At 40.1% G+C, this 17,834-nt stretch overlaps 1 protein-coding gene across 3 annotated transcripts in view; it reads left to right on the plus strand.

The window, feature by feature from the left end:
• The window catches only part of LOC115204619 (relaxin receptor 2-like), a 190,960-nt gene extending 186,298 nt beyond the window's left edge, over positions 1-4,662 (plus strand). For all 3 annotated transcript variants that reach the window (XM_029770288.1, XM_029770286.1, XM_029770287.1), the window contains one exon: positions 905-4,662. In XM_029770288.1, the coding sequence (XP_029626148.1) occupies positions 905-1,054 (150 nt within the window). In that variant the 3' untranslated portion in view covers positions 1,055-4,662. The remainder of the gene's footprint in view (positions 1-904) is intronic.
• The last annotated feature ends 13,172 nt before the right edge of the window (positions 4,663-17,834 follow it).

Here is a 17,834-nt window from a genome sequence, read left to right on the forward strand (position 1 = left end):
ATTCATTGATGACAATTGTATTTAAAGTTCTTAAGAAACGAAATCCAGGTACGAAACAAGAAAATGATCAGACAATCTGCAAATGCATATGAGCATTTTATATATTTTTTGTTTTGCAATAGGTACTGTTAGGTTCTAGATTTCTGGTACAAACTCCAGGCGGACACCAAAAAAAGCTCAAACTAGTTTTATTACACCCGACTGAATGCTTCAGCGGAGGACATACATTCAGGATAGTGTCAATTTATATTATTATATTTTAATTGAACCTTTATTTAACTAGGCAAGTCAGTTAAGAACAAATTCTTATTTACAATGACGGCCTACCGGGAGACAGTGGGTTGTTCAGGGGCAGAACGACAGATTTTTACCTTGACCTTTACCTTTCAGTTACTGACCTCTATCCACTAGGCTACCTGCCGCCTTATACCCTGAGCTCTCTCCCCCTCCTTTCCACCAAGATGTGTTTCAGTACTTTTCCATCACCCAGTATTTCTCAGTGCTTCTCTGAGCATATCGCAGGTCTTCTCATCAGTCAGAAGAGGCCTTGAGTTATAGGGAGTACGCATTGCTACAATCCACTGCAGTCCACTACATAATTACACTTCTCATACACAAAGAGCTTAAATTCTAACACTTCTTTCGATCTCTAAGGATATATAAAAAACATGTATTCATACTAGGAGTATAGAATTATATAAACAAGTAAAGATGTAAAACAGTCATGTACAATCTATCAGCCCTAACCCATAACATGATTATTACTACTGAGATACAAATTATACCACAGAAAAAACTGCAACTAGGTAAGTCATTGATAACACGTTCTCTTTTACAATAATGACCTGAGAATTTATATGAAATGATTTATTTATTTCTTCTGTCATCGGTTTAACAATAACAGGTGGAGGTACTGCTGTGTCGCTGGCAGAGACGGTCGGCCATGAAGAAGAACAGGAAGAGCCTGACCTCCTCTACTATACATGGAGGCCTCATGGAATACATCCTATCACCCCCCAGTCTACCTACTGATATGGACCCTCGCTATGGGTGAGGGAAGGAGGGAGAGACATACTACCACCCCCTTCATATCTGCCCAGAATTTCATTGGATCCTGACTGTGGGTAGAAAGGGGGAGAGAGGAGAAAATAGGAAGGACAGTATTAATTTTACCACCCCCTGAATCCCACTGATTGAGATATGAAGGCATCTCTCCGCCTGGAGAAGGAGAGGAGATATTTTACCACCCCCTGAATCCCACTGATTGAGATATGAAGGCATCTCTCTGCCTGGAGAAGGAGAGGAGATATTTTACCACCCCCTGAATCCCACTGATTGAGATATGAAGGCATCTCTCTGCCTGGAGAAGGAGAGGAGATATTTTACCACCCCCTGAATCCCACTGATTGAGATATGAAGGCATCTCTCTGCCTGGAGGAGAGGAGATATTTTACCACCCCCTCAATCCCACTGATTGAGATATGAAGGCATCTCTCTTCCTGGAGAAGGAGAGGAGATATTTTACCACCCCCTGAATCCCACTGATTGAGATATGAAGGCATCTCTCTTCCTGGAGAAGGAGAGGAGATATTTTACCACCCCCTGAATCCCACTGATTGAGATATGAAGGCATCTCTCTGCCTGGAGAAGGAGAGGAGATATTTTACCACCCCCTGAATCCCACTGATTGAGATATGAAGGCATCTCTCTTCCTGGAGAAGGAGAGGAGATATTTTACCACCCCCTGAATCCCACTGATTGAGATATGAAGGCATCTCTCTTCCTGGAGAAGGAGAGGAGATATTTTACCACCCCCTGAATCCCACTGATTGAGATATGAAGGCATCTCTCCACCTGGAGAGCTAAAGGGGATATGACCAATCTATTGCTCCTCTCTCCACACCTCCCTGCAGCTCCAGCCAGAGAGGACTAGAGGACTACTGCTTAATGAACCATTCATTTAATACCATTAAGACCAGGGCTGCCCTGGAGAGGGCTGTTTCAGACTATTACTGCTGCAAATTGATTGCTCTTTAGGGACAATATTGATTTGTGCTCAAAGTTCCAAGCTCTTCACTGTACAGTATGGGAGAAATTCACCTCACCCACCTCATCCGCTACAGTACTTACTATGTCGCAGAGTTGGGGCCAATTCGAATGGAAGGTAGTCAATTCAGGAAGTGATTTGAATTTGAACTTCAATAAATGGAAAAACTTTTGAAATAAATAGCTTTTACTTATAGTTTCTTGAGAAGCAATTTAAAATAGATGGCCCTTTTTGATGCCTTCAATTCGAATTGACCCCAACCCTGCTATGTAGCACCGATAAATGCTGGGACTGGGAGGATGTAGGACCTGTTTACATATGGACTCCTTATTAACAAACCTCTTTGTTTGCTTGTTTGTTTGTTTGTACATAAACAACTGAACTGTGTGTTTGTTTAATAATCTAGCTCCCTTGGTTGTGTGTGTCAAAAATGGCCCTTTGTTCCCTTTGTAGTGCACATCTTTTGACCATGTTGGGACGTGGACTTTCTTCTTTGTGGAGTCTGTTAATCTAACATGAAGAGAAAACTCTTACCTGTGGTCACATGTCTGTGTACTGTACATGCCCACTGGGCACAAACTGGTTGAATCTATGTTTTTTCAACATAATTTGTCAACGTATTGTGATGTGGAATTTACGTGTAAAATGCATTGAATTTGCAAAAAGTCATCAACTGTTGTTTTGAGGTGGAATTTCAACCACATGATTATGTCATCATTGTAACACATTTTCAACATAGACAAACCTTACATTTCTACCTTTGAAACAATGTCAGATCTTTAACGTTATATTCACTAGCAGAAAAAAAAGCAATGGGTCGCGCAGCACCTCCTACTGGAGAGTTGATCTATCTACAGCTACCCCTTTAGTCTCCCATCCAGGGTTTTAAGCAAGCCCAGCTTAGCTTTCATATTTGTTACTTACTATTACCAATGTGCTATCGTGAGAATCAGGGGCGCAACTTTGGTTTTAGAAGTGGGGGGGACATAATTATTCTAATTATTATATTTATAATTATTTTTTATTTTTTTAAATCCAGATGTATAAACACTCCAAACAGCCTTCCCGACCGATTGAAGGCGTCCGCATGGCCAGGACAAAAATGCAATTTCAGAATGTCCCCGTCCCCAGTGAAAGTTGCTCCCCTGGTGAGAATGATTGAGAGATCTCCACTTAAAAAGAAAACACATTCACTGTTGCTATGGAAGTCATTTCAAAGGGTAGGATTAACAGAGCAAATTAAATACTGTAGAACAATACTTCATAAATCATATATCATCAATGAGACTATTTAGACCTATAATTTGCAAAGTTCGGGTTCCATGTGGAACCCTTTCCTGAAGAGTTCTACCTGGAACCAAAACGGGTTCTCCTATGGGAACAGCAGTATAACCCTTTCGGAACCCTTATTTCTAAAAGTGTAGGGTTTCAAGCTTTGGTTGATTTCAAATTTAATCTAAAAGTTCATAAGGGATATATTGGATTCATGTCTCCATCTCAACCAAAAATCTAAGTTAAAGAATATTACTTTATTAAAAATGTATTTGATTTAGTCCTATTCTTTAACTTAGATTTTTGGTTGAGATGGAGGCGTGAATCCAAACTGGAATTTAAAACCAAACGAATGCCCAGATTCAATCAGATCGAGCGTTAACCATCGTTGGCCGACATCCCCATAGCAGATTTTATGACGGTGTTGGAGCTGAATCTACAGTATGAGCTGACACAAACTGTAGGTGAGTGGCTGCTTTTGTGTGTCACAAACAACTCCCTTCCTTAGAAGTGTTAAGTGTAGGCTGTGTCAATGTTGGAAATAACTCTCAAGTGTCAAACTGTTGATGTCAAACCAAATGAGCCATTCACAGTTTCACTGTACTGACCCTGTATACTTAGACTTGCATGGCTTAATCTTTGAGACAAGCATATGTTAGGCTAATGCATGTTTAAATGTTCATTTGGATGAGCGGATTTATAGCCTATCAGTCTAATTCAAGTTTTTGAATTTGTAACGAGGCTGTGTTGGATTTGTCGGTTTATAGTCGGGTGTGGTTTCGTTGCATGCAGTGTCCATGATAAGGTAAGGCAACGAGCCACTTGTAGATTTGACAGCTCTAAAGCAGATCCACCTCCGACACCTCCATATAACAACCACTATGCGGATGTTATTGAATCCATCCCTTAGTAAGTGGCACAGATTAAACTATCCAAGAAGAAGATAATCTCCTTCAAATGTGGATATTTGGTTGTTTTCAACCAAACACAATTCAATATGACTTTCGTAATTCAGTAAATATCCTAAAGTGAAGGTTATTTTACAAACTAATGTACACATCCATGGCCACATTTTGAGGTTACTGTAGCTTTAAATGTCTTATATAATCAAAGCATGCATGTTCAAGATAGCGTGCAAAGGTCGCAGGTCTGTGGAGATCTTCATAATTGCTGTAATAATCTGTGCAGAATCTCAAACAGCATTGATTACTTGCACCATGTACTTTTAATGTAATCTCAACTGCAATTTAGTTATTTTGGTTCTGCTTTAAGATAAAGCACAGTGAGAACACATTACATTGTTGTATAAATAAACAAAATATCTGGCATTGTTTTTCCCATTTCAACTTTGTTGTGTTTTTTTTTTAATGGCTGAAAGTGCAGTGGTAACACATTTAGGTGACAACTAAACCAAAATTCAGACAGTGTTTTCAATTGGATTTGGTTGTGCTTTTATTTTGGTTGAAAGCATAGTGATAACACATTGCGAATTCAACAAACTTCTGGCTGTCTTTTTGAGTGGATAAATATAGGTTGTAAGCTCATTGATCAACGCCTCAACAAAATATTACCCAATTGTTGACGTTGATGTGGTGTGCCCAGTGAGTATTTACCTGTATCTTACCTGTCCATACTGTAACCTTACCTTGCTATGTAGAGTATATATAGGTATTTACCTCTCACTTGACATGAGACTAGCCTTATCCAAGCCAGAACAGCCAACAGGACAGGAGCCTATCCCCTGCTTCTGTAACATGAGGCAGCTTCAATGTACAAGTACACCCCCATTGGACAGGATGTGAATCTACTGCAGGGCCTGCACATACTTACATGTATAGTACTGAGGTCTGTATATAGTCATGGGAAACATTCCATACTGTACATATTTGCCCATAGTAGAAGTGGTCAGAAAGAGACTTTTTGGACCTGAATTCCAAACCCATTCAGGAGATAGAGGTGCTTAAAGTTGAACCATTTTGCATAACCCACCATTCCATGTCTTCATCACTGGAAAATATTTAGGTTTTATGTAATTTAAAAGCTTACCAACAGGGTTGTCAAACAATTGAATCATTTCTTGATTTTATGTTTTACCTTTAACATCAATTATCTAAAAACATATTTGCATATGTTGTAGCTTAGACCCTATTTCACATAACCTGATGTTTTTGTTTTGTGCCCACCGTCGGTTGAGACACAACATGCTCTTGAATACAGGGTGTCATTTCAGTCATAGAAATAGAATTCCTAGAATGGACCTATCCCTTCAGACCACTGCAATGCAGCCGGTACACCATTGAAATTTAAATTGAAAATACATTTTAACTTCTAATTACTACCACAAAGATGACCGCTGGTCCACCCACCGTTAAACGTCAAATTAAAGATGCACTATGTAGAAATCGCTCTGCCGTTTGCCTAATTTCAGTTTGTGTGACTTAACAAGCAAGTTTAGTTTAGAGAATCATTGTACCATCTAAACTGCTATGAATATATATTTTCTATAAAAAATATTGTATTTTCAGATTTTGAAGCTGGTGTACAAAACCGAAAGTAAAAGACGCAAAACTTTCATTTAAGAATGGGAAGCATTGAAATAGCACACGTAGAGCGGACATAAAACAGATATACCGCTTTTTAGATTTGCGTTCAATGAGAATGACTGATCTATAACACAAATTTCTATGTGAATTTGGTCAGGTCGGCCAGAGTGTTACATATTGCAGCTTTAAATGGTATATATTCCCAATTCAAGTCAACATTCCCTGATGTGTGCTCTTTCAACCATCTTTATGGTACCATTTGAAAGTAAAAATGTCCATTTTATTCCATTGTAGTATTCCCAAAACATGACACCCACCCTGTATTCAAGAGCATGTTGTGTCTCAACTGATGGATGGCACAACACAAAAACCTCCCTTAAAGGCCTAGTGCATCAAAAACGTGATTTCCCTGTGTTTTATTTAAGTGATAATGCCATCAAAGCCGGTGATTGGAGGATCTATTGGCACGGCAAACTGTGGGGTTTGTTGAGGGCCAGCAAACCGAGTCAATATATCCTCCAAACACTGGCTTCAAGGGCATTATCCCTTTTATAAAACAGGTTAACAACATATTCAAAATAATGGTTGACATATTTTCATTAAAAACATTATTTAGATTAATTTATTCTTACTATTTCATCCTTCCACAAGATATAGTCCTGACACAAATCTAGGGTTGCTACCCAAGCCGGCTGGTCATTCGTTCTATCGGTTCGGCTGCCGGTTGACCCAGTCTTTCAGTCTTTTTGTTTTGTATCTATGGACGCGACCCAGTCGTTCGTTCTAAATGTTCCATTGCCATACCGGCTGGCAACGTTCTCAGCAACCCATTGTTGTTTGCTCACCTTTCACTTCAATACTTTATGGTTTTCTTTTTTTTCTTTACGTAGATATGGCCTGTCTTTTAACCAATATGCATATACACAAAATAAGCATATTTTCCATCATTTTGGTCTAACTTGGGCATTAGCTAACAAAAATCCCTTTCTCAGACAGTTTAGATCACTGTGAGGATCCGACATTCTTGGCCAGAAACCAACGGGACAAGAGTAATTGCTCTAGTGATAGATTTAGGCAGTGGTTTAAAGTACTTAAGTAAAAATACTTGAAAGTACTACTTAAGTACTTTTTTGGGGTATCTGTACTTTACTATTTATATTTTTGACAATTTTTACTTTTACTTCAATACATTCCTAAAAAAAAGTACTCAATACATTTTGAATGCTTAGAAAGACAGGAAAATGGTGCAATTCACACACTTATCAAGAGATCATCCCTGCTCATCCCTACTGCCTCTGATCTGGTGGGCTTACTAAACACATGCTTCGTTTGTAAATTATGTCTGAGTGTTGGAGCGTGCAATAACATTTACTTTTGATACTTAAGTACATTTAAAACCAAATACTTTTAGACTTTTACTCAAGTAGGATTTTACTGGGTGACATTCACTTTTACTTGAGTCATTTTCTATTAAGGTATCTTTACTTTTACTCATTGTACGAAAATTGGATCCTTTTTCCACCACTGGATTTAGGCCATTCACTACCCAGATCATTGTTTCAAAAGATTGAGGGTGGACCTCAAATTGCCCAAAAGAGGGCACCATTACGCCATACAACAACAAGCAACAGGCTTTTATTTCACGACCACTTTTCTTGCCAGCTGATTCATGATTTCGACTGGCTGAGAAACGCTGCCTGCCTGTCTGTCAGGTTCCGGCTCCCGACACATTGGGCAGCTGGAGAACGAATTTGAATATTGAAACAATGTTGTAAATGTCAGAGAGACAGACAGCAAGGTTTATTCAAATCTCCACTGTTGAAAACTAAAGTTAGTGTAAAAGAAAAGTGAGATAATGTCTAGATGGTTTTTATAGTGGAGATCAAGTATATAAATTGCCTGGCTGGGCTGATGAGACAGTGGATTGCGCAGTCAGATGGAACAGAGTAAATAGGCATTTTAACGTCATAGATTTAGCCAGTGGTAACTTGTGGAATAGACACTGGCTGGAATGCAGTTTTAACCCATCAGCATTCGAGATTAGACCCACCCATTGTATAAATATATTTACACACTATGAAGTTGGAACAATACTGTGAAATTGTAAAATTGATGAAAATGCCATTTTAGTGTAAGAGCTGCTTGAAAAGAACCCACATTTTTTACCTGTTTTGGCGGGATGGAGTTTTGGCCTGCCTGGTGACATCATCAGGTGGGAAATGAATTAATAGACCAATAAGAGAGTTCCAAACCTCTCTGCCAATGACAGCTAGTTTTCAGTTTTCCCCACAACTCAGACCACTCCCAGACAATCCGAAAAAAAATTTGTAGTGAATCTGTTAATCTACACATGCTGTTTTACGAATCATGTGACAAATAACATTTGATTTGATTATTTTTGATTTGGTCAAATGTAGTGTAGTGGAATAGGGTGTCCTTTGGCATGCAGGCAAGTGACAACCTGTCCAAGTGATGCGTCATGTGTCTATTTCTATCTTTTAAACTGTGCAGTTGTAATCTATGAAAGGGTCATTTACTTCTTATAGGAATAGAAGGAGATGGGAGGAGAGATTTGATTGATTGAATAGCTGATTGACTGATCGATGTTTTGTTTTTGTGGGCTTAAAAGACATGCATTACTTCAATCAGATGTATATTAACCTGACCTGGATTCACCTGGTCAGTCTATGTCATGGAAAAGAGCAGGTGTTCATAATGTTTTGTACACTCAGTGTGCAATGACAACCATGTGTACTGTGGGAATATACACTTAGTATACATAATAACCCCTGCTCTTTCCATGACATAGACTGACCAGGTGTAAGCTGTGATCTCTTATTGATGTCACTTGTTAAATCCACTTCAATCAGTGCAGATAAAGGGAAGGAGACAAGTTTAAGAATTTTTAAGCCTTGAGACAATTGAGACATGGATTGTGTATGTGTGCCATTCAGAGGGTGAATGGGCAAGGCAAAATATTTAGATGCCTTTAAACGGGGTATGGTAGTAAGTGCCAGGTGCACCGGTTTGTGTCCAGAACTGCAACGCTGCTGGGGTTTTTTTCACACTCAACAGTTTCCCGTGTGTATGAAAAATGGGGGGGTGCAAATCAATATTAGGTAGGTGTTCTTAATGTTTTGTACACTCAGTGTATATTGTACAGTACAGTACAGATTACCTGTGTACTACTGTATGTCTGTCTGACAGGCATATCATGGTACGATCATTTATTTTATTTAACCTTTATTTAACTAGGCAAGTCAGTTAAGAACAAATTCTTACAATGACGGCCTACCAAAAGGCAAAAAGCCTCCTGCAGGGACGGGGGCTGGGATTAAAAATAAATGTAAAAAAATATAGGACAAAACACACATCACGACAAGAGACAACACAACACTACATAAAGAGAGACATAAGACAACAACATACAGTGGGATCCAAAATGACTGGAACCCCTGACTGGCAATGCACAAACAATACTTAAAACTTATAAACAATATAATTATAGAGATAAACTCAAAATACCAACATGTGAGAAATACTGTACTTTATTAATGTTTCAATGGAACCCACCAAAATAATTTATTGATTTAATTAAAAATCAATGTCCCCCAAATCAAGGTTTCACAATTATTGGCACCCTTAAATGTTATTGTAAATAACATCTACCAAAATTAAACCAGGAATTAAATTCCACTATCCTTTTGTCATCCAACACCATGAAGAAAAGAAACGAACTGGCAGTTGAAAAGAGACTGATGGTCGTAGACCTTCATAAATCTGGTAATGACTACAAGTAGATCCACAAAGGATGGAATATACCACTGAGCGCTGTCAGGGCGATTATTAAAACATTCAAAAGATATGGAACAGTTGAAAACCTCACAGGTAGAGGACGCAAATGCATTTTACCCCCCAGGATAGGGAGGAGGATGGTGAGAGAAGCAACAAAATCCCCAAGAGTCACTGTGAAAGAATTGCAGGCCTTGGTGGCGTCTTGGGGTCACCAGGTTTAAAAAAATCACAATCAGACGCCACCTCCACAACCACAGGCTCTTTGGAAGGGTTGCCAGAAGAAAGCCCTTTCTGACCCCAAGACACAGACGCAAGCGCATGGAGTTTTCCAAATGTCATTTCAATTATGACTGGAAGAAGGTGCTCTGGTCAGATGAGACCTAAATAGAACGTTTTGGTCAGCTACAGCATCGGCATATTTGATGTCAAAACAGAGATGCATACAAGGAGAGGCACCTCATACCCACAGTGAAGTATGGTGGTGGATCAGTGATGTTTTGGGGCTGTTTTAATTCCAGAGGTCCAGAGGAACTGGTTAAGATTGATGGCATAATGAATTCCACCAAGTATCAGGCAATTTTGGCTGACAATCTGGTTGCCTCTGCCAGAGGCTGGGACTTGGCCGTAGGTGGACTTTCCAACAAGACAAAACATACCTCAAGATCCACACAGAAATGGTTCTGTGACAACAAAAGCCGTGTTCTGCCATGGCCATCTCAGTCGCCGGACCTCAATCCAATCGAAAACCTGTGGGCTGAGTGGAAGAGGGCAGTTGATAAGCGCAAACCCAAGAATGTGAAGGATCTTGAAAGGATCTGCATAGAGGAAGGGACCAAAATCCCTCCAAATGTGTTCCTTAACCTTGTCAAACATTACAGGAAGAGACTCCATGCTGTTATCCTTGCCAGAGGTGGTGGCACTAAGTACTAAATGAGGAGTGCCAATAATTAGGAAACCTTGATTTTGGTGAAATGTATTTTGTATTAAATAATTGTATGATTTTGGTGGGTTCCATTAAAACATGAATAAAGTACAGTATTTCTCACATGTTGGTATTTTGAGTTTATCTCCATAATTATATTGTTTATATTTTTTTAAGTATTGTTTGTGCATTGCCAGTCAGGGGTGCCAGTAATTTTGGAGCCCACTGTAGCATGGCAGCAACACATGACAACACGACATGGTAGCAACACAACATGACAACAACATGGTAGCAACCCAACATACAGCAGCACAGCATGGTAGCAGCTCAAAACATGGTACAAACATTTTTGGGCACAGACAACAGCACAAAGGACAAGAAGGGAGAGACAACAATACATCACACAAAGCAGCCACAACTGTCAGTAAGAGTGTCCATGATTGAGTCTTTGAATGAAGAGATTGAGATAAAACTCTCCAGTTTGAGTGTTTGTTGCAGCTCGTTTCAGTCGCTAGCTGCAGCGAACTGAAAAGACGAGCGACCCAGTGATGTGTGTGCTTTGGGGACCTTTAACAGAATGTGACTGGCAGAACGGGTGTTGTATGTGGAGGATGAGGGTTGCAGTAGATATCTCAGATAGGGGGGAGTGAGGCCTAAGAGGGTTTTATAAATAATCATCAACCAGTGGGTCTTGCGACGGGTATATAGAGATGACCAGTTTACAGAGGAGTATAGAGTGCAGTGATGTGTCCTATAAGGAGATCTATATAAGCACATCTGTATATGTCCTATAAGCAAATCTGATGTCTGAATGGTAAAGAACATCTAGCCGCATGAGAGCACCCTTACCTGCCCATTTATAAATGATGTCTCCGTAATCTAGCATGGGTAGGATGGTCATCTGAATCAGGGTTAGTTTGGCAGTTGGGGTGAAAGAGGAGCGATTACAATAGAGGAAACCAAGTCTAGATTTAACTTTAGCCTGCAGCTTTGATATGTGCTGAGAGAAGGACAGTGCACCGTCTAGTCATACTCCCAAGTACTTGTATGAGGTAACTACCTCAAGCTCTAAACCCTCAGAGGTAGTAATCACACCTGTGGGGAGAGGGGCCTTCTTCTTCCCAATCCACATGACCTTTGTTTTGGAGGTGTTCAGAACAAGGTTAAGGGCAGAGAAAGCTTGTTGGACACTAAGAAAGCTTTGTTGGAGAGCGTTTAACACAAAATCCTGACTTAAGGAAGAGTGTTTAGAATACTGATGTTAAGCTTTCGTGTTATAACCTTTCGTTGTGAGAGACAGAGAGAGAGAGAGAGAGAGAGACAGAGAGACAGAGAGACAGAGAGACAGAGAGACAGAGAGAGAGAGAGAGAGAGAGAGAGAGAGAGAGACAGAGAGACAGAGACAGAGACAGAGAGAGAGAGAGAGAGAGAGAGACAGAGAGAGAGAGAGAGAGAGAGAGAGAGAGAGAGAGAGAGAGAGAGAGAATGAGAGAGAGAGAGAGAGCGAGAGAATGAGAGAGAGAGAGAGAGAGAGAGAGAGAGACAGAGAGAGAGAGAGAGAGAGAGAGAGAGCGAGAGAATGAGAGAAAGAGAGACAGAGAGACAGAGAGACAGAGAGACAGAAAGACAGAGACTGTTGGAGCAATAAATAAATTAATGGCGAAATGGCGCCCTCTTTTGGGCAATTTGAGGTCCACCATCATCAATCTTTTGAAACGATCTGGGTAATGAATGGCCTAAATTCACCACTAAAGCATCTACTCTTGTCCCCTTGGTTCCAATATCTCTGCCTAAGAATGTCAGATCCTCACAGGTTAAAGTGCTTATTGTTCAGAAGTGTCTTTCTGAGTAGTCAGTGATCTGATCTGTCTGAGAAAGGGATTTTTGTTAGCTAATGCCCAAGTTAGACCAAAATGATGTACAATATGCTTATTTTGTGTATATGCATGTTGGTTAAAAGATAGGCCATATCTACGTATTTATTTATTTTTTAAGTAAACCATAAAGTATTGAAGGGAAAGGTGAGCTAACAACAATGGGTTGCTGAACACATACATGGAGAAAACACCTCTACAACAGATTAAAATGTATTACTGCGACTGCTTATTACTGCAATATTCCACAGAGAGTTTTAATACAAATTGAATAGACTGAATAGAAGGGAAAGTAGAAAATAATTCTAAAAACAAACTGTTTCTTTAATCAGCATGTTCTACACTTAAGCAATCAAATCTGGAACCTGCCATTCAACAGAAGCACTTCTATTCTTTCTCGAGCACAAAATTAAAAAGCAAGGAGTCATCCAATAGTGAAATGAAGGGTTATTGAAGCAAAAAGGCCAGAGGGGGTGTGGTATTTGGCCAATATACCACGTGTAAGAAGAAATGAGGAGTGCCTGGATACAGCCCTTAGCCGTGGTATATTGGCCATATACCACAAACCCCCAATGTGCCTTATTGTTATTATAAACTGGTTACCAACGTAATTAGAGCAGTTAAAAAAAAAAAAAAGTGTCATACCTGTGGTATACGGTCTGGTATACCACGTCTGTCAGCCAATCAGCATTCAGGGCTCGAACCACCCAGTTTATAATTAAGCAATAAGGCTGTCAAGAGCAGTGGGCTAAGGTCCAGTTCTCTGTGACATTTTAGAGACACATTTGCATATACCCACGCACACACTTATGATGAAGTTCCACTTTCAAACACACACACACACACACACGGAGCACAAAGAAGTACCAAATAAATTGGTACTGGAATTTACAAAAATAATGATTAAAGGTTAAATATGTTAAAAGTTAAAATTTGAAAGCATTGGGGGAAATGTATAGTGGAAGATATTATTAAAAGGTGATTAGAGGAATGCAGTAAATGGTTAACAATGTTAAAATGTTGTTTGCTTTAAGGTACGATGCATATAGACTATGTTCGTTAAGCTTAGAGGAACAAGGCCTGTTGATAATGAAAGGTTAGAATGTTGAACTGTTATAATGATGAAATGTTTAAATTGGTGGAAGTTAAATATGTAATGGGAGTGATACATTGAGTTGGAGTAAGATTGTAATTGAGTGGGCTAAGGAAGAATAATGTTTAAGAATGAATGTTTAAAAGTTAAGGTTAAATAATAAGCTACATTAAGGATGTTAGCTTGATCTGGAAATCCCCAGGTTAGACGGTTAGGGGTGAAGCGGATGGACGTCCTGTTTAGGTGAAAAGTGGGGGCTAAGGAGGCTGAAAACAAGGACAGCATCAGAAGTTCACCACTAGATGTGTCATTAGGGTAGGTGATTACCACAATGAGTTAGCAGAAAGGAAAATGGAGGGTATAAAAGAAAACAATGATCTACAGTATGAGCTTCCTAGAAGAACCTGTCGTCTGCTGGAAGAAGATTTTTGCTGTAGCTTTTTAAGCTTCAAATATATTGTGATTTTTTTATATATATATATTGGCCGTATTCCACACCCCCTTGGGCCTTTTTGCTTAAATAACCCTTCATTTCACTATTAGATGTCTCCTTGCCTTTTAATTTTGTGCTCAAGAAAGAATATAAGTGATTCTGTTGAATGACAGGTTCAAGATTTGATTGCTTAAATGTAGAACATGCTACTGTTTAAATAAAGAAATGTTTTGTTTTTAGAATTGTTTTCTGCTTTCCCTTCTTTTCAGTTTCAATATTTGTATTAAAACTGTCTGTGGAATATTGCAGAAATAAGAAGTTGCAGTAAAGTCTTTTTTATACTTATATGTTTTATTATACTCAGTTAAAAGTAAAATTCTAGGAGGAATCCTTAAGGTTACCTCATTGATAGAGGTTTAGTATAAATTAGCTGTTAAGCGTTTTAGACGCCGTCTGAGGGACTGACCACCCTGAGGGCGGAGCCAAAAGAACAGTTTATAGAGTTGCAGAAGATAAGAAACTGTTTTTCTTGTTATTAAATATTGTGCTTTTCGTAAAATTGTAACAGACAAAAAAAACATTTTATTGGCACACCCCAACAGGGGTTTAGTTAAGGGCACTGAAGGTGGTCTATCAATTTACTTTACGGTCAATTTTTGCTCATCATTTGATTTTTTGATATAGATTGATTGATTGATTGATCTGGGATTTTTTTTATGCCTGTTTCTGGCTTTTTATAAACTCGCTTTATTGTTCTGAAACCCGGTGTCATCAAAGAGTCATACAAGTGCATGTCGTTTTAACCTGGGTCTCGGAAATAGGTTTGATTAAATGAGGATCTCTGGCAAATTATCTTGGTTCATTTTCTTCCATAGGAAACCCGAGTAGCTAGTATAAAGGAACCTAACCTGAGACCAAACTATAGTTACTGAGTGCATTGGTAAGAGTCGTAGGGAGGGGAACCCAGAGGAGGGCGACACGCTCACGGTGTGCCGAGGTTGAAACTCTGGCCCGTTCGATCCTGAGAAGGCGCCGGGTTCATAAGGTTCAGGGTGATGGAGCGTAGGCACACGACTTCAGGGATAGCCCACTTTACTGTAAGGCCCTTACTGTTGAGTCTGAGGATAGTCCACTTTACTGTAAGACCCTGACTGTTGAGTCTGAGGATAGTCCACTTTACTGTAAGGCCCTTACTGTTGAGTCTGAGGATAGTCCACTTTACTGTAAGGCCCTTACTGTTGAGTCTGAGGATAGTCCACTTTACTGTAAGGCCCTTACTGTTGAGTCTGAGGATAGTCCACTTTACTGTAAGGCCCTTACTGTTGAGTCTGAGGATAGTCCACTTTACTGTAAGGCCCTGACTGTTGAGTCTGAGGTACAGTCCCTAGCTGTAGACGAGCTCAGTAGTAAGGCAGAGCAGGATCTATCAGATCTGTAAGGGTTAATGAGGACTGATAACTGACCTGCTATTGGGTAGGCAAGGGCAAGTTGAATTGTACTCCTGCAGAGGTGGTATTTTAGCTTTGACAAGGCCCGAGGAGGTGTGGTATATGGCCAATATACCACGGCTAAGGGCTGTATCCAGGCACTCCGTGTTGCGTCTTACATAACAGCTCTTAGCCGTGGTATATTGGCCATATACCACACCCCCTCGGGCCTTTTTGCTTCAATAACCCTTCATTTCACTATTAGATGACTCCTTGCTTTTTAATTTTGTGCTCAAGAAAGAATATAAGTGTGTTGTATACCACAGGTTTATTTGTACTGTTCTAATTACGTTGATAACCAGTTTATAATAACAATAAGGCACGAGGGGGTGTGGTATATGGCCAATATACCACGGCTAAGAGCTGTTATGTAAGACGCAACACGGAGTGCCTGGATACAGCCCTTAGCCGTGATATATTATCCATATAGCACAAACCACCGAGGTGCCTTATTGCTATTATAAACTGGTTACCAACGTAATTAGAACAGTACAAATAAACCTGTGGTATACAACGTAATATACCACGGCTTTCAGCCAATCAGCATTCAGGGCTCGATCCACCGAGTTTATAAAACCATATTGTCTGTATGTTTCATACTGTATGAACTGTATACTGTATGTTTAATATCCTTGTGGGTTACACATTAGAGGTATGCTCAAGGCCTATGTTAGAGGTATGGTAAGAGGCCTATGTTAGTTATGGTAAATATTCTAAACTTGGATTCAAGTTTTTGTCAAATTGTTCTCAACTGTCTTCATACCAACTATCTTAATACCTACTATCTTCATACCGACTGTCTTCATATACTCTTAGAAAAAAGGCTTCCAAAAGGGTTCTTCAGCTGTCCCCATAAGAGAGAACCCTTTTAGGTTCCAGTTAGAACCCTTTCGAGTTCCAAATAGAACCCTGTGTGGGGTTCCTGCAGAGGAGGAGGAGAAGACGAGGAGGAGGAGGAGGAGAAGACGAGGAGGAGGAGGAGAAGACGAGGAGGAGGAGGAGAAGACGAGGAGGAGGAGGAGAAGACGAGGAGGAGGAGGAGAAGACGAGGAGGAGGAGAAGACGAGGAGGAGGAGGAGAAGACGAGGAGGAGGAGGAGAAGACGAGGAGGAGGAGGAGAAGACGAGGAGGAGGAGGAGAAGACGAGGAGGAGGAGAAGACGAGGAGGAGGAGGAGAAGACGAGGAGGAGGAGGAGAAGTGGAAGAAGAAGAAAGATTGCTTCTCTACCCGACTGCGCTCGGCCCTCTCCAGGGGAAGAAGAGGAAGGAGAAGACAAGGAGCAGCCAGTGAAGCAGCCACACAATATGCAGAGACATTTATATTCAGAAATTAGCATTAAAAAAAATATTTTAAAAAACGTAGGATTCTGATTATGTTTAAATGTAGAATATTTGCAATCGCTTTAAATCATGTAATAATTGGGACAAAAATAGACAATTTGGGCCTCCCGAGTAGTGCAGGGGTCTAAGGCACTGCATCGCAGTGCTAGAGGCATTACTACAGACCCAAGTTCGATCCCGGGCTGTATCACAACCGGTCGTGATCGGGAGTCCCATTGGGCGGGTCACAATTGGCCCAGCGTCGTCTGGGTTAGGGGAGGGTTTGGCCAGGGGTGCTTTACTTAGCTCATTGCACTCTAGCAACTCCTTGTGGCGGGCCGGGCGCCTACAGGCAGTTGAACAGTGTTTCCTCCGACACTGTGCGGCTGGCTTCCGGGTTAAGCGGGCGGGGGTTAAGAAGTGCGGTTTGGCGGGTCATGTTATGGAGGACGCATGACTCGACCTTCGCCTCCCAAGCCCGTTGGGGAGTTGCAGCGATGAGACAAGATTGAAAAAAAGGGTAAATAAAACACACAAAAACTTTTTTTTTTACAAGGGTTTTCATTAATTGAACAACATCTGGAATGTGAGCACAAAGCAACGGGTAGAAAACCACATGTAAAACAGCTTCTAACGCTATACTACCTTACTTGTAAAGCAATATTCTCAAGACAGATTCAATACAAATATTTATGTGATGTAAACATGGATAGAAGAGAGCTGAAAAGCAGAAAAGAGGTGTGTATTTGTATATTATGTGCCTGAATTATTCCAAAGAAAACGAAACTTTTGTTTTAAAAAAGCATGGCACTGCAATCCAATCTGGAAAGGAAACATTTCCTACAACAGAAGCACTTATCGCTTAACCACAAAACCAGAAAGTGTTAACAGTTAAGAACCATCTGAGTGTTAACAGTTAAGAACCATCTGAGTGTTAATAGTTAAGAACCATCTGAGTGTTAACCGTTAAGAAACATCTGAGTGTTAACAGTTCAGAACCATCTGAGTATTAACAGTTAAGAACCATCTGAGTGTTAACAGTTAAGAA

This window comes from Salmo trutta, chromosome 12 (genome assembly GCF_901001165.1).
Source record: "Salmo trutta chromosome 12, fSalTru1.1, whole genome shotgun sequence".
Lineage (NCBI taxonomy): Eukaryota > Metazoa > Chordata > Actinopteri > Salmoniformes > Salmonidae > Salmo > Salmo trutta.